This window comes from Periophthalmus magnuspinnatus, chromosome 10 (assembly GCF_009829125.3).
Source record: "Periophthalmus magnuspinnatus isolate fPerMag1 chromosome 10, fPerMag1.2.pri, whole genome shotgun sequence".
NCBI lineage: Eukaryota > Metazoa > Chordata > Actinopteri > Gobiiformes > Gobiidae > Periophthalmus > Periophthalmus magnuspinnatus.
In genome coordinates this window covers 29,209,822-29,235,209 of record NC_047135.1, presented here as the reverse complement: position 1 = coordinate 29,235,209, position 25,388 = coordinate 29,209,822, and the positions used below count along the sequence as shown (strand labels likewise).

Sequence of the window (25,388 nt, the reverse complement as noted above, 5' to 3'; positions counted from 1 at the left end):
AAAGCACTCTAAAATTAGTTTGTAGGTTTTGTTTTGTGTCAATGTAAATACATAGAAAGAAAGCCTTAAAATGTTTTGTGTTCAAAGATATTTTAGGGAGATGGTTATTTTTTTAAAATCACAAGCATCATTCTGGGATACTAACAACACATTATGGTTGAAATACTTAAAGGTACAGTGTGTAACTTTCTGGAGATGGCATGTCACCTGTACGATTCCATGGAAATAGAAAGTTAAAACCACACTTCCACGGAAATACATCAGATTTATTCCATACTCTTAAAGATTACAGCCTAGGGAACAACATTTCCATGGAAACAAGCAGATAAATGCCCTCCTCTAAGCCAAATAAGAGTCAGGTTTGTGGAGATGCAAGCCCGCTCATAATAAGGATGCATCTTTTCGAAGTTTTAGCAAAAAAAAAAAAAAAAAAATACATCAATGTTTTTGCTAAAAACTTGGATACTTTAATAAAAATGTGAAGTTCTAATGTATGTACGGATTATTGCATTGAGTTGTCCTTTTGCTTACAGCTGAATTGTTGTACCAAAAGAAATTAATGTTATGTATTTTTACAACCACATTGATGATCTGGGATTCTGAGAGGCAATCTAAGCCATATAAAGTCTCGCATTATATTGGCAATGGATTAGTTCTTTGCAGTGTGGTTGTTTTCTCTGGTTTGTGGTACCAATGGGAAACAGCTCCATAGATTTATGATATCAGTTGTTGTCACTATAATGTCAACAAATCTTTTAAGGAAGGTATAGGTGTGTATAGGGACAAACCATATACTGGTTAATACTAGACTGTGACACATTCCATTTGAGAGATAATCTAATGCAGTGGTGGGAGTAATAAATGCACAGCGAGTATACATACAAATACAAACAAACGCAGCAGTATGTTTGGGTTTTAATTTCTCACCTGAAGCTGTTGGGCCTCGTGATTTTCCAGCCCTTCCACGATGGAGGCAAATCTCTCTTTATTGTTCCTCTCTGCAGCAATCGTCATGGCAGCGAGAATCTTATCCAAGCTGGAAGAACACATAGAGTGGACAAACACAACTGTCAACAAACAGTTTTATCACCCGGCCAAGAGGACATTTACTCCCAACTTTTAGCCCAAATAACACGCATCTCTTCTGCCATTGTGCCGCTGTGGGCACTTTGTCTGCCAGCCCATGGCCACACTGACAAACATGCTCCCCATCTTTTTGTATGCAGTCGTCTCCATTATTGCCCCGGCATCCAAATTGACTTAATAGAGCTTGTTACTAAGGTAATGCTAGCTAGACAAAAACTGTTTTGTTTTTTTTTATTGCAAATGGCTTCTGTGTCAGAGAAGAGATGGTTTGGAGGGAAGAAAGATGGCAGATTATTATCAGGGCTGATGGATTAATGTCCAAACAAAACTATTGTGAAGTTAACAAATGAGAGTTGAGTAACAGCTCAAGGCAGTGTAAGTAAAAGGATTGCAGCTTTTAGACAGTAAACTGATGTAAATAGAGCTGTAAAAGACGCAAGATAGTGTCACTTTCGGTCAACAATAATTCTGTGTGCAAGTTCTGCCCTTCGTAAAGCAATCATTTTAACTATGCTGTACAACGTCCTGTATGTTTTTAGGGAACTAAAAAATAACGCACAATAATAAATAAAATTGTTTAGTAAAATGCAAAATTGAATTAACCACAGGAGTGATGATAATTTTGCTCTATTGTCTTAGCAATAACAATTTCAAACATAAATATATATTTTTTTAAATCAACTAAAGTCACCTTTAAACAGTAAGTTGAAACATGCATATATGAGGCACAATAGTTCTGTGTGGAGTTTACATTAATGTGTGTGCATAGATTTCTTCTGGGTGCTCCGGTTTCCCCTACCAAAACATTTGGGTCAGCTCGGTCCTTAGCGGCGATGCTACTGGTAAAAATAATGTGAATAACAATGAGACACAGACTATTACTTGCTTATCTTCTATCAGAAAATCTAACATGTGCTTAAGAACCGTGGCCTAACAGTGCATCCAGATGGCTGGAATAGAGATGTATGTAGCGTCCAGGTTGTGTGATCGAGGTGAGAGAGTCACAAACAACACAGGAGTTCTAAAGAGCAGCTTTAAAGGCAGTTCAGGCGAGGCTTCAAACAAGCTCAGATAGATCTGCTTAAGTTGTCGCGTTGCCTTTTGATCCTGTCAACTGAAGTGGGTACAGAACACAAGCTGGCAACACAACGTCAAACACCAAAGGCATTTCAGAGCTGCACAAGTGACACCTAAGATGTTTTAGTGGCCCTGTTTTTCTTTTTCTTTTTTAAAGGAAATGTATATTTTAATAGAAGCCTGTGATCGTGTAAAAGATGCTCATGTCTGCTTCAACTCAGGTCTTTAGTAGTGCGAGTGAAAATGACAGGAGCACTTAAAATAGCAGTCTGCAACTGATAAACAACATTTTGTGTATTTGGCATAAATTATCACAGTGAGGGCAATATTATTATTTAATCCTGCTAAATAGTAATAAAATAAATCTACTAATATTAAATAGTTACATTTTTTATAGCACTTTTCCACCTTCACTCAAAGCCACTCACTACTTTAAAAAAAAGCACACTGGAAAGAGAAAGCTCATAGGCTATATATATTTTGGTAACCACTGCATTTCCATTATGGCAGGTTCAGAATGTCACCAGCTATTGAATTATAAATCATATTATAATAGACGCAACCACCATGTTTTATCTACTTTTGAAAACAGTACATTAAATTGTTGTTGGAATATATTGAATAATTCCACTGTATAATTTGCACTGCTTGATATTCAGAAACTGGAAAATGATTTTAGAAAGCATGGCCTGTCACAGCAAGGGGCAAAACAACAACCATAAAGGCCTATTTAGATGGTCAAATATGTGAGGAACACCGCTGAACTCCATTCCTCCGCCACAGCCACCAGCTTTGTTTATTTCCAACATTACATATGGACTGTCTTTGAAGTGCTATTGTTATTCTACTCTGGCCTTGTGGGAAACAATAAAAACACTCCCCTAAATCCAATTTATAAGCTGTCGGGCCGTCGGTGTGTCAGCAGCAAACTACGATGGGCTCGTCCGGCACATTAAACCTGCTAAAGCACATTGTGTGCACTGTCAGATTCCTATAGCGCTGAGGCGTCACCTGTAGTCCGTATGTTCGCAGTGGGGATAGTGTGTGCATGTGGTGTGGGCTCACTGATAGCACATGCTGCACAGTGGGAGGAGACTGAGATTCTAGTGTTTACACAAAGCAGCGGTCTCTTATCCCCCACGTCGCGACACAACATTGCGCAACATTAAACGGAGTGCAGACACATCAGAGCTTCCCATCATTACTTTGGCCTTTTGGAACAAAATTGGGGCTTTGATATTGTATCCGGAAGCAGCAGTATCAGTGGTTGTTAACTGAACTTTTTTAGCAGTAAACAATCTAACTTTTAATGTGTGCTGCAAAACAGACAGATGAAGTTTATTTTGAATATGAAATTTATCAGTAGTTAGAATACTAAAACCAATTCCTGAAAGGAGCTTCACCATATTTTTTTCATGTAATAAAGTAAAGATTGTCAGTAAAGATATATTTGTAAAAGCAGCTCTTACAGTCAACAAGTCACTGCATGCCTTCTTCGTCTAGTTATCATTTGCACACCAAGAAACTAAGGCTAGAGTGCTGTTATCATGCTAGTGGTTGTTGGCATTACTGCTCCGGCCTCTGAAAGTGGTGAAATGCACTGTAAACTCTTTGCAGTAATCAAAATACTAAGAAAGTAAGGAATAAGTTTGGACTGCTACTGGTTCTGTTTTTTCATATTTTTAAGATAGTTAAATTTTGTTTTTTTTGATTGATTTACAACTTAAGTCCTTTGTTTAATTCCCCAAAAGATCACCAAACACAACACCCAAAGAAAAGATGAGTGACAGATTTGAATTAAACATGCAGTGATTGAACTCACATATTCTCCTCTCCGATGATACAGAACGCTGAGAGGATTTTGACTATCTCGGTCATCATGTTGGTCTGTTTGGGGTCAATGGCTCGGGCCAGCAGCAGCAAACTGCGCTCATCTCCCAGGATCCTTTGCAGCCCATACTGCAAAGAGAACAGAGGCAACTCTAAAGCTCTGAAGGTACGGTATAGTTAGCCTTAATTTGCTTTTTAGAAAGGGACAAGGCCATAGGAGAAAACAGAGAGAGAATGATGAATTATTTCAATTGAGGACAGGACTGCTGGGATGAATACTTATGTGCGTCTGTACCTTTTAGTCTAAGTGAAAGAGAAAAAGCGGAAATGTCCACGTGTAGGGATTATCTCAGGGCACCAACATCAAGCGCTTATCTGTCTTTGAAATATGTGCTACTTTTGAAAAATGAGCCAGACTTCCCCCCCCAAAAAGATAATTAAAAGATCTGAAGCAGTGGGCATGAAATGGTAAAATTAGCTTCCATTTAATGTCCCATTATAGTAGTGCTGTCTCTACCTGATTCAAATGAGCTATGGTCAGTCGAGGTGCAACTGAGCATGAAAAGAAGCTGTGATTTTTTTTTCTTTTTTATCTTTTGAACGTAACCTTCTTTTTAAAGCAAATATTTGATTTTGAAATGTGTAATACATTTGTATTAATATTTGGTTCAAAGTGGGTTGTATAAAACACCACGAGCAGTTACACAATCAACACTGGAATTGCCCTAACATTATGAGTAACATTATGTCTATTATAGTGACCATGGCTCAACAAAGCCATGGTCATATCCAACCAAAATGTGTGTAAGGCTATATACATATATCCTGACAGTCACTGAGGTACTAAAATGTATTCATCCAATGTTTTATTTTCCACAAAATTATCACAAATAATATACGCATTTTTATTAGGTACTAAAGGTCTAGTGTATTGATAGAGTTGTCTTTTATGTATGTCATGTTTTTCTTGCGCTGTGCAGCCCTAAAGCAAAATTAATAATGCAGGAAGTAATGCACATTTGCCTAATACAAACCTTATTGTTCATAAAAGCCTTCAAGCACTGAATCAGTTTGTGTTGGTTCCGTTTATCAATGGGTTCTTGCCTGAAAAATAGGAATAGATTTCCATTATTCAAATGTCAACAACATACAGTCATCAACAGACAATATCATTAAACTTACTGTTTCTTGTCCAAAAGCTTCTCCAAGGCTTCAAGAAGAAGACCGAGCCCCTCATGACCGAAGTTGTTCACCCAGCTGGAAAACAGACGCCAAATAATTTAGTCTCTGAACATATTGCATTTGAGCTGCCGAATAAACAATATGCTAACTACTTTATAATAACTTTTGTCGAAATTCCTCATTCGAACTAACACTCCGGGTTCAGCACTCACTTGGATAAATGGACTGTTTGCGCTTTTTAATCCTAACAATGAGCACTGCAAATCGCAAAACACTTCTGCCCTCCACAATGCTGAATACATTGAGCCTACTTAAATTTAAACTGTACCCATTTACAAGCAAATGAACATCCATCCATCTTAACCAGCTCTGCCATGCACTGAGCTCTTCGCCGGCCCCCCTACACTCTCTCCCTTCCCCATTACGCGCGGCGCTATGTTCCCGGTGCCAAAAGATTAAGCAATGCAAGAAAGATAACACAGTGATCAATAAAGGATCGGGAGAGATAATTGGCTATAAACCACAGCATATTGGGAGACGGCAAATGATCCAGTGCGGATGAGGCTTTTTGTCTGAGCCAGGCCTAGAAAGTGCTAGCGGGGGGTCACAGCTACATTATGTCATTAGCATTACTTGTTTTTCAAGCCTCTGACTGTCAATAATACAAAATGGATAGGCCAATTTGCAAACATTAGACCGTCATACGCTTATGATCTAGCAGCCTCCTCAACAGTCATCTTAAACTGTAATGTGCGCTGTATTAAAGGCATTTGTATTGACTTCATCATGCAGAAGAGACCCTCAATTAGAGATGCATTCAGCCTGGAGCAAAAGAGGAAGGCGATTTAAGTCTATTGATATGATATAACTAGTACATCGACAGCCTACTTCATAACCATTGCTCAAATTACATTATGTTGAGATTGGGAAAGGAAGTGATGTATGCTTTGTCATATTATCTTTATATTTCTCCAGAAACCATATTTCAAATTCATAAATGCGTGTCGCGGAGATGTTTTTGCTGATGTCTATATAGGAAGTTTATTTTGCCAGTCTACCCCATCAGGCACTTGTGATGCAGAGGAGAATAGCACGTCATGGCTGAGAGAGCATAATTCTGTGAAGCCGAAGTCTCACATTGTTTATGCATTTAAATATTGACAACAAGTCTTTAGAGAGTAGGAAGAACTAATATTCCTGAAATGGAATGTTGTTTATCAGGCAGCCAGACAAAAGAGGAGAAAGTTGTGCGACCTTAACCAAGCGGCGGGGGATCACAAACTATAATTTCAAAATTCTAGTAGTTTGTAAATAATGGTGTCAATAATGTAAAATATAAGTTTCTTCACAAACCGCTGTTATTATGTCCAATACCGATGTGGAGTTTTATGTGATATATGATGATGCAACTTAACAAATACAAGAGTGATACGCAGAAATCCTCTTTGATTAGTCTTTTCTCATAATGTGAGCATGAATCCAAGGATTTCATTAACTTGCGGGAGAACTTGTTCATCTAATATTGATGGCTATAATCCTCTGGTTAAGTGCCACCAAATTGTGTTACTTTCTGCAATCATGTATATTCCGCAGGCAAAATGAAAAATTCATGGCCAGTCTGAGGAAGGCAGTTTCATGTTTTATATTTTGTGTTATTACTCCCTGCTAATGCAATTACCCTGTCGTCATGCTAACTGCTGTGAAACTCACGCACGAAAAGCTAATGTCGTCAGCTTTGCTAGAGTATGTTTACTGAAAACACTCATTAAAAGTATATAAACACAAACATAATGTAGTTTTAGCCTTAACAAATGTTAGCAAACAACTTCTGTAGATCCATAATGTTGTCATTCTGCCACAGTGAAATTTACCAACTACATTTTTTTCTCCAGCTCGACTCTATGCGTTAAGTCTACATAGCTAAAGGCACAAAAACACAAAGGAAGCCCAGTGAAAAAAATCAAAGTTCTAAAAACTGATACAACCAGAAGTAGCACAAATCTTCCCAAGGCAATAGTCCCTCACTGAAAATACAGTGCCCACACCTAAACTTAAAATAGCGATTCATGATTTTAGGGGTTCATTCAATTGCAACCTGTACAGTAAAAAGCCACACAAAATAACTGGACCGGATTAATAAATTGTATTGAGATGGGAGATAATCATATCCATAATGAGTCTTACATATTGTATTTCACAGACTTACAACTGTCAGCAGTGGCTCCACAGCGTTATATGACAAAGCTTACCAGGCATCAGGTCCCGAAATCCAACACTCCTCCATCGCCATGGTAATGACTTACCACAAACACAACGCTACTTTATACTTTGATCAATTCAGTAGCCATAACATTCAATGGCAGAAAATAGAACCGCACTTTTCTTGATGTCACATCTTCAATATAGCAAATGCACTTGTTGTGGTGCAGTTTGATTTTTACTGTTAACAAAAAAAGGCCTATGGAAAGTACAAATATATGATCAGTAGACTTGGAAAGCAATTACTTCATATCTGCCAATGATAAAAGAAAAAAGTAAAAAGCGCAATAGGCAAACATACGTAGCACTAAAATGTTATATTAATGTGTCGGGCAAGACTAGAACTGCAATACAAACAAATCAAAATATAAATAATCACCATAAAATTAACATTAAAAGAGAAGAGAGCAGTATAAAAAACATTCAGTCCTATGCACAGCTAAACAGAACAGTTTTGAGCCCGGGTTTAAACATTGTCAAAGTAAAAAGTAATACAGCAACAGCTATTATGACGCGATTATTTCTAACACCTGTGGTAGTAAATTATGATTGAAACTGTTCAGATGCCTGATTGCAAACGTGTAACTGATACTGTGTTAAAGGGCTGAGATAAAAATGTGCTGATATGCTTTGGTCTTTTTTAATCAAGAGGTCTATAGCCAATCCTTTGTTAATAAAAGCATGTGGTTTGGTGCAAAATTTAGACTTTGTGTCAGATTGTGCTGGTTAAAAGAATGTAATGACAGTTTTTATTTGTTAGATAAAGACAATAAAAATTAAAATCAAGATTGGTCAATATGTCATATCCCTTGGTCTCTCATAATAATCAACATATTGACTTTTCTTTCAATATATGAAGCTGGGACAATATGTTTTGGGTACTTTTTCTTTGTAAAAGTGGGAGATTTGGGGTATTTTTATTGTAATATGATACGATTTGAGCTGTAGAGAGGTGAATTTGCCCCTTTTATGGCTAATTATTGGTACATTCTATTTATTTGCTGCAGCTCATGTCTTTTAATGGACCAGTCTATTTAAAAATGGTTTATTGGAATCCTCTTGCATTATTTAAATTTTAATTAGTGGCATTAAAAGTTTCAATATTATCGTTTATAGCAACATTTCTCTGTAGCAATATATTGTGCTTTAAAATGTGTTATCATGACAGGTCTACATATCCCTGAGCACTATTGTGTCCCAGTAATTTGAAATAGTAAAAAGCAAAAACAAAACGGATTTTCTACTTGACCAGTGTGAATATTGTGCAATTAAGGTTTTGTGTCCCAGAGCGCGAGCGACTATGAGAGCTGGGGTTTTCCTGGAGGTGAACAGATGGCGTCATAAACTGTAATAAAGAGAAATCTTAAAATATACCCGACCTGGAGGACACTTATGTGTGCCAAAATGTTTTCACTGCCTTTAAGGACGAGGATGTCAGTGAATCCCAAGCTACAAATCTGCAGGTCTCTGGAAATGCCTAAAAGATGGAGTCATAATAATTGCAGCATATTAAAAGGGGTACTATGTAACTTTTCTGGTGGAGAGCCTGTCACCAGCTGGTTTCCATGGAGGTTTTATTGCATTAAAAATATTGCAAAATATTGCAATAAAAATGCATGTTTTTTAAGGTATTTTTGCAATAAAAACACCAGCAAGATAAATGCAAGATAGATCTGTTTAATGTCATACTGTGGAACATTCCTTGCAAAGCACTAACATCTTCATGGAGACACAAGTTTACAAGAAAAGTTACATAGTTCGCCTTTAAACTCGAGTAAAGGCTTTGCTAAAGGTGATTGATAGTACGAAGCAGACATAACACACGTGTAAGGTTTAGAATTTATATCTTTCAACTGGGAACATGAAGCGTTAATCTTGACAACGTGATTTGTCTTTTTCGTTTCTCCTTGACGATTGACAGAGCAGCGACCTGGATGTCACCTTAGATTCTACCGTTTTAGATACACACCAGCCGTTTATAGTTTGCAAAAATTACCTCCACTTTTGACTGCAGCCACATCCTCAATATATTTCAGGGTCTTGTCAGGTTAAGGTTTTTGGACATCTTGTGCCTTTTCCTGCTTCCTCCTATCTGTACCTGCAGGATGTCAAATCTTGCACGCCATGGTAGTAAATCAAATGGCCATTTTTCCATTACCGCTCCTAGTAATGGAATGAAATGAAATAGCGATTCAGACAGTTGGGAGGCTGCGAGAATTTCCTATAATTTGTTGCCCTGTGAGGAATGGAGGTACTAATAGGCAAGCTTATATATACCGTGCAGTTAAAAATCATCATCACGATATTTGAATTACTGAATTAGAGGTTAATGTTGTCACAATACTAAGGAATACCCTCAATACCAATTCTGATACCACAATGATGATACAAAACACCCTCTATTTAGACAGTAGAATGTCATTTTCAACATTAAATCATAGTACTTTCTTTTATATTACTATGCAGCCTTTGTTATCTGTGTAATCCCTCAGTCGTCCAGTTATGTTCCATAGTGGTCCATGGGCGTATACTAGTCTACGTAGTCTTATACTTGTTCTGATACAGCTCAAGGTCATTTAAAAGCTGTTCAGGAAAGGTTCATTTCTATCCTGCAAATGTGACTTTTTTAGTATCGATACCTCTAGTTCTGATACTAGTTTTAGTATCAATTAGCATCTGATTTTCGATACTTCTGACAAGCTTATTAGAGGTACGCAAAGCTCAAACACAGTGTTGATAAATTAGGCACAAAAATAAGCACAGATGGATATGTTCCTTGGAGTATCTGTTTAATTGACAGAGCTGACAGAAGAGATAAGGACTTCATCACATGCCAGGAAGGTCTGTAATAAAGAGCGCTTTTCTCCATATTCTAATTAATGCCGTAAAGTGTATGCATATGGACGGAGTGACACCTTTTAGTAGAGGAGCCCGCAGATACGAGATGTAATTTGGCACCAAAATCTGCACAGGAGACGATCTTGACTGTTGTTTGCAATCTTGTCAACGGAACATTTTTTCAAGTCAATCACTTTTTTTTTTTTTGCTAAGAAACAAAATGTGAATGTGCCATATGCGCCATCTGCATAAATTTATTAATGACTCTGTTGTATTGGAATAACTGTAAAATTATTTGAATTGTAACTTTATTATGTGGTTCTGTAAAAATCTTAAGGTTACAATCCAGAAAATTGTAAAGATCATTTTATAACATGATCAGAAATATAGTTAGGAGTAGATATGGATATATTGTTTATTTATCTTCCTATTACCATGACCCACAAATTAAAATTCAGTTCACAAGTTATCCTTTAACTTTGGTATAATAAATAAATACAATCAACCACCTCTTTAGATTCATTGCTCCTCTATCCCTATTAGAAATTTTTAAAAACAAATAAATATCTGCCCAATATATCACCAAATGATTCCATTAGTGATCTATGAAAAAAAATCCTCCGTTATCACTGATACCGATTAGCATCTTGTACCTAAATTTAATTACGACATAAGGATACGCCAGAAGGTACTGACAACAACCATAAGGGTCGTTAGTTTTAATAAATTCTTCATATTCAAATGATTTCGCCATACAAATAAGTTCTAACTCTAAAATACTGTAAGTAGAAGTTGCGACTGCACCATTTCATTTCACTTAATTATATCAACAATGCCTGGAATAATAGATCTGTAATGTTCATTGCTCAGTGCAGGGCAACAATTGTGAGTACTTTCCACTGTTTTGTTCTGCGCTTTTATCACGCTGTGCATTTGGACAGACATTCAAGAGGACAAGCAGCAGGCATAGCGACTTCAAAGCCCATAAAAAGCTCATTAATATTGTTCCACGCGCCCCACATGCTCAGCTACAAGCACTTAACAGCAAAACAGGTGAGAGCCATGGTGTAACACAAGAACATAAGGGCTACAGCTGGACCAGACAAAAAGAACCACAGTCGGCTGTCAGAGAATGTACTGGGCCGGCTTCAACACATTTTACAACATCCCACATAGAAAAAGACCCTGCGTGGAGCCTGTCGGACTGGAGCCGTGAAGATAATGAAAAGTTAGGTGTCCAGTACAGTTTTATTTAAAAGTGTGCGAGCGAACGGAGAGCAGCCAGGTCTATATATGAGAGGCACTTGAGAGATTTGGAGTCCTGGTGTATAACGGCAGAATAAACTTGGAGAATATAAGATCTGCGGCCAAGTGTGCTCAGCTGCAGAAAGTACTTTGCTTTTACAAACTGGAATATCTAGAGAAGGCAGCTGAATAAAGAGAGGGATGTTAGCTGTAATGAGAGTAAATGACACTCAAGTGAATGGAGATTTAGTAGATGCATTACTGCTTTTGTGTTGAAGCTAAACTGCACAGGCCTTAGATGTTCTCCCAGTAAATGAGAAAATAAGAGGGGTTTAATTTTCTGTAAGTTGGCATCTCACTTAATGTCAGAGTGAGAAATTAATGAAAAGTGTCGACTCAATCTGACACTTCGAAATTAAGAAGCGACATTCCAAATGACAAAATTAAAAAGGGGAAAATGAAGTTGAGGATAAATAATTGACTGGGGAAATTTGGACAGAAAGAAGTGGAGAAGAGTGAGCCGAAGCTGCAGGCACTGCCATCTGTGGGTGGACCTGCCACACACCTGTGTGGGACTGCCGGGAGATAAGACCCGCTGAGCACTGGCCCCAGGCCACCTGTGCCGCAGCCAGGTGCACAGCCCAGCCAATTAAACTATTAGACAAACACAGGCCGCTGGGAGCAAATTAGCCCGCTGCCCAAACATCACAACTCCAAAAGCACTGCTAAGCACTCACTCTGCATGACTACACACTGACAGGGAGACTTTTGTTAAGATGAGGAGGATTATTTAAAGATCCACTTAAAGTCTTAAAAAACGTTTTGTCAAATCTAAATATCTAGAATCTATGAGATTAGACTGGTATCTGCAGTGGTTTCATCATTTTCAGTGCATACCTTACAAACATTAATTAACAGATTTACTGATTCCTGAAAAATTAAAGCAGCATTACATTTTGAAATGTCAACCCCAGAGGAGTCATGTGAGCCGTGAGATGAGACAAAGCAGCACTGCCTCAACTTCCTGATTATTTCCCTGTGTAAGATAACATACAAAAGGTTGCATTAACATAGCACAGTCAGAGCACCGGCAAACCAAGTGTGGTTTTCCTGTGTGATGTGATCCATGACAATTAAGTGCATTCATATTAATTAGAAGTAACCTTCTCCATGCCACAGGAACATAATCAGTTTTTTTCTCAGGAGAGGGGTGATAGAGGCACAGAGATGAGAAGAGGTTAACACTCCTACACTCTCTAGAGTGCCCACCCATGGGTGCCCTCTTCCAGGTTGAATGAAGCCATCCGTGGAGTTGACTCCCTAATAAAACACTGGTGCTCTACCAGCTGGCCAAAGATTCACCCATTTGCAAACACCCAGAGGGCAGCACTGGCCTCACTTACATCCCACAGCAACTCGTGACCTTTCTGAGTGAAGGGGCTGACTTGACTTCCCGTAGCTCACAACCATTTTACATCTCTCCAGTCACTACTGGAATAATTATTGGAGATCTGGAACATGGATAAAACTCAGATCATTTGAGCACTATAATATAATAACATCTACTCAGTCAAAAAAAAGGAAGAACAGTACCAAATTTGCTTTGACATGGATAGTTTACAGATGCTTTACATCATGTATAAACAACTCCATGGTTAGTATATAAATTGTATAAGAGAAAACCCAGAACATAGTTCATTCTTAAAATTGCATGAGCCAAAAAATTAAATAAATGTCCTATATTATCGTGTTGGCAGGTAATTTCTCTCTATCCAGCGTCACAGTAAGAATCCAGCCAACTAAAAATAGAATGGTGACAATTTTATATGCACCATTCATTGATTCACATTACGACACATCTCTTCAACTGGGCTGGTAAATAATTGAGAGGATCCACTGTCAGTGAGGACTCCTTTGCAGTGGTAGCACCAAAGTAAAACAGGAATATGCTATTTACATGACACTTTCAGTATACAACTATAACAATTAAAATTTCATTGAATATTGCTGTTGTATTTAGCTCGAATTAGTTAATTAGTTATAGTAATAATAATTCTAAACACAGCAGTACTCTCTTGTTTTTTATAGTGTTCAGAAAAGACACTAGCAGCGTGGGGGAAAGTCTTATATTACTAACCTGACAGGATTGCTAGTGAGAGACACTCTAAGGGACTCCAGGCAATTAAGCAGCTTTTCCTCAGTGATGCCAGAACGCAGCTCGTGGACATATTCTTGGGATGAAAGGGTACACTCGTGCTTGCTGTTCCTCAGTCCACCCTGCAAACAGAAAGACAACAGGGGGGTTATTAGGGAGAAGGCACGCTGCGACCCCAACATGTCAGAGGCACTTGATAAATGAGCAAATGTGTGAGGAGACAAAAGACCCTAGGAACATGAAAAACTACAATGATGGTTTCAAAAAGGAGTCTATGGAGGTATGACCGGATAGAATTGTGCATAAATAGTGCACACAAACTTTAGATGTACTTAAAGAGCCATGTTTGTCTTTCCCTAGTACAGATATATTGTACAAGCAGCTCTTGATGTCAAAATGAGACAGCTGTTTTGTGTATTTCCATCCACACCTACTTATGAAGCGTTTTATTGTCTGAGAATCAGGAAGTGCACATTATCATGCTAGTTATTGTTAGCATTACAGCGACTGCAAAAGAAATGTCTGTCCCTCCCATTCACATCTATTTCTACCAAAGCCATGGAGACATAAAATACTATTATCAGATTCAATAACAAACTGATGTTTTGCTCCTCTAATTAGAAGCTTGCATTTTTCCATTTGTAGTTCCAACTCCGTCAATAGGACAAAAATTAAAAATTGATTCGCTATCTATACAACTGCGTTCAAATTTCAGTGCACCTGTCTAATCATTCTGCCCTCAGGAAACGCAGCCCAAATCACCAAGGACCTTTGTATAAAACGTAAAAGAATTAGGAGTCATATTTTGTCCTACTAAAAAGGAAAACAACACAACAATTTTTAAAAAGAAATCTATTCTGACATTTATGGAGTTATACATCTATATGAATTAATGTTCTGATTCTGAAACATTCACTACTTCCCAATCAGCCATAACTGTAATAATATACAGTCCTGACAAAGCGCCAAACACAGACTTTATGTGGTATCTGAGGCAGCTCATAATCACTGTAAATGGATTCTTCTGCATAATCTCCTGTGAGGGCTCTCGGGATATGCCTACACAATCAGTTTACCTATTTGAAGCAATATGCACGCTCATATCAACACTCGCGTGACACAAACACAAGTTACCACAGGATTATATTCAGCCCGGGCTTGATTTCAAACTACCCGAGTGACTGAATCTATTACTGTCAAACACGCCGTCCATGTGGTCCGCAAATCAACATAAATCTTCTCGAGCACAAATCAAACCAATTTGCATAATACAATTGTACTGTTTTATTTCCTGCCCCGGTTGGCGCTTCAAAACTACACTTGAGCTAAATTAGTCATTTCTAAGGTTCTGTTGTCAAAATGAGCTATATTTCAGGTAGGGGTTGAGCCTGAGCGCCATATACAACAGAACAGGGGCAGTGCGGTGCGGTAAATGCAGCATCAAATATGCCTGGAAGAGATTGCTAGTCAAAACTCATCTGCGTTGGTCCCCTAGGCTGCCGCTTCCCCACAAAGTGCACTGTGCTAATAGGCAGTTTGGGAGGTAATAAGCTAGCTCATTTGTCTAGAGGAAAGAGAAGGCCCGCTGATCTTCTGCAATGCGCAGTCGACATGAAACAATCAGGTTCTATATTTAAGAAAGTGAAAAGAAACTAGGCAGCTTCAATAGTGGACATTCATTTTTCCCTGTAACGATGGGCCACAAAAAGGCAATGGACATTAATCATGGAATACGCTGTTCATATTTTAGTTTTTCTGCACATAGTATATAAGATTTGTAGGTCAGTTTGAGCTTGGGTGGAAGAATAATGATTAAATGTAAAATTATTTATAGCTGAGGAGTTTCAATGCATTTTAATACAAAGCTCATATTGCGATACTTGCTGGTGTACTACTTGGCATCAGATCGAAATAAAAATCACATATTGCTCAACACTAGTTTACTCTAAGTCAGCGGTGTCAAACACATTTTCACCGAGGGCCACATCAGCAAAATGGCTGCTCTGAAAGGGCCAGATGTAAAATAAATCTAACTATTTTTCCAATTTGATCATTAACTGTTTCTGTATTTCTGACTTATTCAAGTTACAAATATTGCATGTGCATTTGCCTAGATGTAAAAATGGCTGTGTAAGTGCATGTCTCCTGGTAAAATGACATGTTAAGACTATCATATCTTTTAATTTACCCTGTCGACGGCCATATAAAATGATGTGGAGGGCAACATTTGGCTCGTGGGCCTTGAGTTTGACACATGTGCTCTAAGCTGATTAAGACAATAAAACGATATAAAAGAGTTTGACAGTTGTAAAGGCATTTTGTTGGATGGGAACCAAACAGAAGCAACCGCCAGGGACAGAGAGCTTCCCCTCGACATTATTGGATGAGGACCACAAGGAAACAACTACCTGTGAGTGACTATCTCAGGAAGTTATTTCTTTGTCATAGTTCAACACCAGAGTGACAGAAGTGACTTAGTGGGCGTTTGTCGTTTTTTTCTGGGGGTTTTTTCTGAAACATGTTCTCTACTCATAGTTCCACATTGGATACAAGCCCTTTAATATAATATACTTTTAAGTGCAGATCTGAAATGTTACTAGGAGTTTTTTTTATGTAATGTATGAGAATGTCTTACAAATACAGCACAACAGACAAAAATGCCTGCACTGATGCAAAGCACATCCCAGCAGTAAAGTAGACCTTGCTTGAACATTTTCTGATACTTTTTTCCTCTATGTGCTAATCTATACAACACTGCAGTCATTTATCTTTCTCATCTGCTGCTGGTGGATGTGGAGGAGTGACTGGCTGCAGTTTTATTTGACTGGAGGCGCCTATTAGACCAGAGGGAGGAAAATCAGAATATCTTTTCCAACATTTTGTGCGCATGCTTTGAACAATACATTTGCAGACACAATAGCAAGACAGATGTGAGAAAAAGAGCGAATCAACTATTGCGAGGAATTTAGAAGTCTTAACAAGTTAAATCCAAGGCACCAAATTGCACCGTGAGTCTTTGTATTACAAGACATATTTTCTCCCTGTACTATTTCAGTTGTTGCTTAAGGAGTTCTGTTCCTATTGTACAAGTGGTTATTTCAAACAGAAAAAGACGTGATTGGGACAATGAATCTGCGGTGCACCGTTTCACTCCTTTTCACATACTCAAATTACTGAAGTAAGAGTTGCTATTGATGATGAAGGCTTAATAGAACCAGGTCATGTAAAGCATCTTCCATTGTGAAATTCTGTATTCATCAAAGGACCTGTATTTTGCCATCAAGACTTTTAGAAGTACATTTGGACACCGTAGTAATAATATTTGATGATTTATAACTTGAAATAAAATAAAAAAAATTAAAAAAAGCTTCCAAATATCGGTTCATCCCATATAGTGGTTGGATATATAAATTGATATACTAAGACTACTTACTGGTGTTAGTTGACCCAGGAAGTGTCGTAACGTTAGATTTTTTTGTGTGTTTTATAGTTATTCTGTAATAACATAAGTACATAACATATTTGTATCAGTTTTGTCTGACATTATTTGTGTTTAAAGGAAATAAAAGCTGATATCGGGGAGCAGATACTTAACGCTATAGTATTGAAATCGGTATTGCTGAACTGAAAAACTGAACTGAAAAAGCCGTGTTTCCATTTAAAACACAACAGATTAAGCCGATGAAAAATACTTCTTCCCAGGGTCGAATGGAAAAAAGAAAAAGCCAGCCACTTTTTATTTATTTCCTCTGCGCACAGTAGTTCCCAGCAGGCAGCCCACTTTGCCCAGAAACACCGGAGCTCTAGTTTCACCGCAAGCTCTGACCTCCAAGAAACCAGAGCCACTGACCATAAACTGCTTTTTCATGACCCTCGCCCAAATGAATGGAATGCTTTTGGAGATAATATCATCATTACACCACTACACAGAGAAACAAAGAGGCGACGAGGGACTTTTTTTTTTAGTTTTTCCCGGTTCCAAAAAATGGCCCCAAATGAAGGCAATGAGCAAAACAAGACCCTTGGGGAAAGGAATGCAAGGTGGGTCAAGGGATGTTTTTGCGGTATGGGATGAGCCAGTAAGTGGTATGTGGGGAGGAAAAGGGTAGGGCAAATACGATTGGGGGAGACGGTGCAACCTCTAGTCATATAGAGGACAGAGACAGCCTTTTGACCACGGCCGCCAGCCTCATCTCCTGCGCGTTTATTGAATCTCCTATTTGTCGATAACAGTATTTCCTGCCAAAGAAAATAGTGCTGGGAGCAATTACTTCAGCGAGCCTGTCAATTTTGTGGGGAGGGGTGGGGTTAAGGGAGGGAGAGAGGCTGATTCGCACCTTTTTTTTTTTTTTTTACTACACCACCTCTGTCTGAGAAATCCCTTCACCTTTGCCATGGGGAGTGAAAGAGTGGCTTCTCCACACTGGGGCAGGGTACAGCAGGAGAGACAAAGCCACTGCGGCCGGGGCACGTCCGCATGTCATCTCCAGTGGTAATGAGCCCATAACAGGTTGGCAGCTTGCTCAGTGCCCACTGCTCAGCTGGAAGACTGATATGTATTATTCAGCTTCTTTGTCAGCTTCCTGGAGAATCACATGGCGGCAATGTGTCAAGGAATTGGGAGGCCTTCAAGCTGTTTTTGCAATCAGAAAAAAATACTGGTTTGAGAAAGTACAATTAGGAAGTGATGCGCAAACAGAGAAGAAACACTGTCTGGGCAATTCATCACAGTGTGACCTAAGCATACAGCAGTTTCCATTCTTCGGAAGGCAAGCATGAAAGTTTTGTTTCATTCAAAGCTTGGGTGATCGCTTGAGTGCGCTTCACTTTACTGAAATGCTCCTGCCTGTGCTGACTGCTTTCAAGTGCGCAGCTCACCGGATAACTAAGGTCATGTATGCTGATTGAACAAATGCACGTTTTAGCTTGACAAGGTCAACAAGAGTTCACCTAAAAACAAGCCAATAATGGAACTAGCTAAAGTCGGATTCTAAAGCCTTGAACTTCAATTTATATTGTCATTAAAATTAATAAAATAGGCACAGCTATATGGACAGAATTACAATTTGTGAATAAAATATTGTAAGTTGTCTCTACAGATACAGAGCTATACTAAGAGTTGCTATGTAAATATAATGAAAAATAAATTACTTGTACCATTGCCTGTGAAGTCAAGCTTTATACTTTATGTTTTTGAATGAAGCATAAGGTTATGCATTATTAAGTAAAGAAAAGTGCTAAAATTGGAAATCCAATTATCCTTTCCATAAATGTAATTAAAAAGACAGGTACAGCCCCCTATTGTGTAAAAATAATACAGATACAATCTGTTCAATTAGAGCATATCAAACTCTATGATAGTCACGTTATAAGTTAATTTCCTGCTCATTAGAGGAAGATACATCAGTTGAAAAAAAAAAAAATAATGCATGAATTTGTGTAACAATGGTCACAAGGCAGTCTTAAGATGAATGTCCTATTCAGTGAAAATATTGTTAGCACCTGCCAAGTCCAAACTCCATCATTTGAAGGCTTGTATGAAGACCTTAACACATTGTAAAGTTGTAACATGTTTTCCATTGCAGCGATGGGAAAAGGTCAACGGGAACATGGATCAGTTGAGATGCTCCTTGTTTGGACAATGAGTTTTTCCTAGCCCTACTTAAATGGCAGAGCCCTGCTGCCGTTAGATAAGACATTTCATCTTACCACCGGGGCAGGGCTGGTGGCTCTGTGGGGGATTTCCCACCAGACCATGTGGCCGAACATTTCACTGTTCCCCCTTCCTCCCTCACGCTCGACCCCATATTCTCCCATCCTATCCGCAGCCTGTCTCTCACTTCTTTAAACCCTGGGTGACAGCTACAAAGAAATCTGTGTATGCCCGTACACACCAGGGGATTTGCTTCTTTCCTATTCCTTTCCTTCTATCTTGTGTGTAAAAAAAACAAAACAAAAAAAAACATCTTCAGACAGCTTTATACCCTCACGTCTGTGCAACAACTCGCTGATAACATGGGCACAATTAGGCTTTAAACACTAGCAGTAATTAGGAGGGTGGCATTACATCTTTTGTCCAGAAGAGACCAACAGGGTGACACACCACGGGGAAAACAAAAAGAAACAATGAGGTATAAGCCAGTAAACAGCTTGAAAATAACTGCGCTTTTTTAGCAAGAACAGGAGGCACAATTGGAGGCATCATGTTGAGATCGTGTTTTGTGAAAAGTCTCTTGGTTTTCGACGCCAACAGCAATCATGAGCCCTTGGTATTAGAACAATCTCATTTAGTTTCTTTATGTATACAGCCATGATTTCTCAGGGAAAGGTAATTAAATTAAAAAAAGCAGGGTAGGCAGTTTCCAAAGTCCAGCAAATTGAAAGGTCAGTGAAAGGATATATCGGGGCAACTCAGCCGTTAGGTTGAATAAAAATCTGATTTATTTATTCAAGACTTGATACAAGGATTTGTTTTGATTAAAGAAAGGCCATGTTCTTAGAAATTGATTTTTAAACTTTAAGGAAAGAGACAAGTGCTTTTATTGTTTAGGATTTTGAAGTCATGTAGCAGAAAATAAAACAATGTTCTCCTTGGGAAAAAAAAAAAAAAAAGGTAGCTATAAGGGCTGCTTGAATTTTCAAAAACTGAAATCATGACCATTTGAAACAATTATTTTTGTACTGGTGAAAGTTAAACTGTGCATAATGACGTATTATTAGTAATATTTTTTGTGACTGTTATTTGACAAGTGACTTTGCTCCAGGTTTTGAGGGGCAGCGTCCTGAAATATTATTCAAGACAGAATGAAATAAACTGCTTTAATGATTAGAATCAGAATCAGAATTACATTTATTCATCCTCAAGGGGAAATTATTTTTTGTTAAAGACATGCAACCAATAAGCAAAAGAAATAGAGTTAAAAAAAAAAATAAAAAAAAAAAACTTACCAAGTTAACTTATAAAAATATGGCACCCTCACAACCTGTTTACATATTTATATACAATTTTACAACGGTGAGATAATGCATATTGTATCCGGGATATATAAAGACTATTTTACACTACAGATTTCAGGAGTTTTGATAGCAACAGGTAGGAACTTCTCAGGAAATCATTAAACTATGTTCTTTTGTTATTGATTAGAGTAATAGTTGTAATCATGAGTTGACTGTGTTTAAATTGTACATCCTTAGTTGCAACATTTTAGCAGTACTTCCAATGAAATATATCGTTTAAGAATGTATATAGTGCATTTTCTCTTTGCCCTTCAAACTATTTCCTATGAAAGACAGTTCAAAGTCGTGTTGCTTGGAACACCTTGACCTGTTACCACACTAACAAGATGTTTACCCCACTATAAGGGTTCACTTGTACAGCTTGACCTATACACTAGACACTTCTTTGAGGAACACAAAATTGCCAACTGGCTCTGACCCAGATGTGGACATAAGGGAGCCAATAAAGCCACTACCTCAGCAACATTTCCTGGCATTAATCCCTGAAAATACAGCCCAACTACAATGGATTACAATGCAGTACTTTTTAATGCGGTGTCCCGAGGATTGTGACCATAAAAAAAACACATCAATCAAAAGTGGTACCAATGTTATTTAAATAAAGAAGCCATAAGTGCCACTTTAAATGCTGAACTAGAGTATTTGATTCCATAAGAGATGATTACAACATCTTAGGCTGCTTTGCGACATTGCTGCAGGCATTTCAGTTTAATATCTGCTGTTTCTGGAGGCTGACCTGTACCTCTAGAAATGCTTACTCACTTTTTTCAGTTATATTTTTTGGTTGAACCTTTAAATTTTCCTGCAAGATCAGCTGGCCTGGAACAATTTAGAAGAAGGGAAGAGTATTGCCAAGAATGTCACAATATGGATCCAATACAGGTCTTAAGAGTGAACTCAAATTCTGCTTTCATAATGTCAAATAAAAGCACTGGAATTCCATGTCAACAATAAGCGTAATATCAGAACACAATAGATTTAGGAATAACTCACTGCTACATCTTGACAGATTCAGTATTACAGTGGTAGTCAGGTCTATCTATATGCGTAGACCCAAGAAGTTTGTCGCGATGCATCGCCATATCGGTATTGAGTACATTTGTAGCCTAGTGCAGAGTTAAATACTATAATAACACCACAGTCTTCTATATCAACACCTCACACATTAAGACTTTAGTCATTTCTACACACTAAACTATTTACCAGCTGATTTTTACACTGGTTTATCCTCACCGCTTTTGCCAAAAACCTGAGCAACTATCTCTTCAGACATCGGCACTGTTCTTGTGTGGAACAGACTATTGTGACTTTTATTGTGGTGAATGCAACAGCAGGATAATCCTTTGTAAAATGTCCTGGCAGAGAGGTAGGTGGTTTCTGTGCACAGTGCTGTTTTTTGTCAAACCGCTCAAGAACTTCGTACAATTTATGACACAAGATTTTATGAATAATAACAGTACTACAACAAGTTTTTCTCATCCTCAGTATATAAGCTGTATAGGCTCAGAGTTGCAGAGGCGGCACTAGCACTGATTCATGATTGGCTGCAGGTGCCGGGGTTTAGGTAGTGAAGATCAGATCAGATCAGAGCGAGTCCTTTTAGGTTTAAAGCAGCTGCATTTCAGCACTGATGTGAGGCTCATTCTGCTTTCTGATTGGACAATTGTCTTGAAAACCAAAACACCAAAGTATAACCTTAACAGCTGGACCATCATACCCAATGTTTTCGTAATCAAGAATAAATCAGCATCAAAATTGCTATCAGTAAGAGTTATACTTCATTTAAACATGTCTACCTCGTATCTGGGGACATAGATAGGTCATGTTTGTGGAATTTAAAATCAAAATCTTACATAAATATAAAGGCCCAAATATGATAAATATATACTTGGTTTGTTTAAATAGTCTTGACTTTATCTTTGACAAATGTTCACTGCTTTACATCCTGGCCTCTGCCCTGAGACATTTTTATTTTGTGGTCAGCTTGGAGCATAAAACCATGGTAAATCAAAGTATGTCAAAAATTGAAAGTTGCAGGGAGTATGTGCAGCATGTGGTCTAAAACGGCCGACTGAGAGCGTGAAGCATATTGTCTGCAGCCACTTAGGATCCAAACTTTGGCCTTGCTGTATTGATTTCCATAGAGCTGGAACAGTTTGCTTGGACAATTCTACTAACATGCACCAAGTCTCACCCCACTGAACGTGCTGTGGGAGTCAAGCAGGAGTTAAACATTAGGCGCTGTATGTGAATTTAGCTTTGGGCCAATGAAAGTGCTGCTACGTAATGCCTGATGATCACGACTTGATCATTTTTAGTGCATATTATAAAGAATGCATATTATGGAAAATTGGCTTTTTTTGAGCTTTTAACCAGGATATACTGTTGTCCTCTAATGAAAAACATACTTGGAGTTGTATTTTTGCTTCATTCACATTTGATTCGTTCATTCATTATCCAAAGTCTTCTCTGAGCACTCAAAATTAGTGTTGTGACGGCACTAAAATCTCAAACTGGATTTCAATACTAAGGAATAGCCTTGATACTCAATATCTATTCTGATACCAGTGCTATTGAAAAACTGCTTCTTTATTATCTTTATTTCTTATATCTATGTAATCCGAGTCATCCAATTATGTTCCATAGTGGTCCATGGCCGTATACCAGTCTATGTGGTCTTATACTTGTGCTGATACAGTTCAAGATCATTCTAAAGCTATTCAGGAAAGGTTCACTTCATTTGAGCACTGATACCTGCTCAAATGAATATCTAGTTTCGATACTTCATTTGCTATCTGATTTTTCATACTTTTGACAACGCTACTCAAAATAGCTCAGTTTGCATATTGGCCATTTAGCTGCATCATAGATAAAACTCCAAACTTTGCCAATGCAGTTTTTAAGACCAAACCATCACCGGACTCATTTTACGGTCAAATTGTGTCAACATAGGGTTCTATTAGCATAGTATTCACATGAAATAAGGACTTTGTTTGTTTACTTTCCCATTGTTCATTCCTGTTGCTGACAGCAGAGGGAGCTCCAACACCTAAATGTGTCTTTGGAAACAGTGTTTTCCAAATGTAGACATTATTTTAGAGTTAGGAATTGTGAAGTACTAATCCCAAGGTGACCAAAAGCATGTTTAAAAGGCAATTAAAGCCATAACAATTCATAATGTGTGCTTTGTAAGTTGTGCATGACAATCTTTGCGAGTCAGACTGGGATTAATTCTGTATGTACACGCCATCTTGGCAGTGTGCATTTTATTTGCTGGGATGGGGGATGTTTGTGTGTGGTGCCGAATATTCCTCTAAGCACTTCGCCTTGTGCTTTGCAGGACTCATGTCTGCGCTGAATTTCAATGACACCTCTATAAAGATAGGAGCAGATGTCAGGCAGCTCACTGAAAGTCAGGAAGAAGAAGGTGGGAAAAATAGCATAAGTAAAAAATGAGTGCACAACTTGCTGCAGTGAGAAGTCTTACTTTATGAGTGTCTATTTGCAGCAGTGTAGGACAAGAGAAAAACAAGCTTGCTGTAAAGACGCAACATCAAAGAAAGAGTGTCCTCAAATGAAAGATAAACCAGGCACAAAGATTGTTGATGCATGGTAAAATAGCAACAGTGAGATGATTTCATAGACTCGAGACTTTTATTTTTTTGGCAAACACACACTACACAGCCTGGTTTCAAACTAATGTACCAAATGTTGTCTATTTGTTATTTGTTTCAAGGTCAGCAAATGGTGCAATGCAATCCTCATAATATTTTGTAAAGATGTACTATGGCTACAATTACAATATAATGTGAACCAAATACTAGTTTTGTATCGCATTTAATACCTTCTCCAAGAAACCAAATACATCTGCAATTGTGTTGAGCAGACTTGGACCATAAGATAAGATAAGATAAGATATGCCTTTATTATGGGCTTGACACACGGGGAGCGACATTGCTCGCTGTCCATTTATTTTCAATGGTACCTGTGCGACACTGCGAAAATCGCTCGTCTCTCTCACCTCCGCGACAAGCGAAAGTCATGCACGTGAAAACCTCGCGCTCGTGCATGTCGACGTGCACACGCGGGCCTGCGACGCGACTAATGAAAGTTGAAAAATGTTCTACTTTTATCACTGTCGCCTGCACAACAGCCAATCAGCGAGAGTTTGATTGACGAGCCAATGCACTGTCCACTTCAGAAACATCATGGAGGAGAAAATTATACTCACGGTGTCGGATTTCCCAATTCTTTTTGACATATCTCAAAGAGACTACCGAGATATATCAAAAAAAGCAGCTGCCTGGGAACTCGTTGGTGCCAGGGTGAATATGAGTGGTAAGTTAACATGCGCACATTTGTTAATTCAGATAAATTTATGGAGGCTAATAACCAAATGTATTAAAGACTGATTCAACATTAAAAAATATATTTATTTAAGGTTTTTACATTAAACAGAATTAGCTGCAGAATAGGGTGGACCCAGGATCGCTTTTTTTTTTTAGTTTTGTAGAGTGCAACCAATTGTAATATTTTAGTCAAATGAAGCAAAACTTTACGAGATTTCATTTTAGCGTCTTATTCCCATCTACCGCTATTAACCTCAAAATTCCCTCCAAATAAACAGCCAATCAGACGAGTAGGAGGCTCGCGATCTGCTCTGGAACAGAGCACGATGTGACAAGCTGCCGCTAGTCGC

The 25,388-nt window shown here is 38.2% G+C and overlaps 1 protein-coding gene across 7 annotated transcripts in view; it reads right to left on the bottom strand.

Moving 5' to 3' along the window:
- diaph2 (diaphanous-related formin 2) overlaps nucleotides 1–25,388 on the bottom strand; it is a 400,637-nt gene that overhangs the window by 310,480 nt on the left and 64,769 nt on the right. For all 7 annotated transcript variants that reach the window (XM_055224546.1, XM_055224547.1, XM_055224551.1 and 4 more), the window contains 5 exons: nucleotides 13,655–13,794; nucleotides 5,176–5,250; nucleotides 5,028–5,097; nucleotides 3,986–4,122; nucleotides 928–1,036 (listed from right to left, as the gene is read on the bottom strand). In XM_055224546.1, the coding sequence (XP_055080521.1) occupies nucleotides 928–1,036; nucleotides 3,986–4,122; nucleotides 5,028–5,097; nucleotides 5,176–5,250; nucleotides 13,655–13,794 (531 nt within the window). The remainder of the gene's footprint in view (nucleotides 1–927; nucleotides 1,037–3,985; nucleotides 4,123–5,027; nucleotides 5,098–5,175; nucleotides 5,251–13,654; nucleotides 13,795–25,388) is intronic.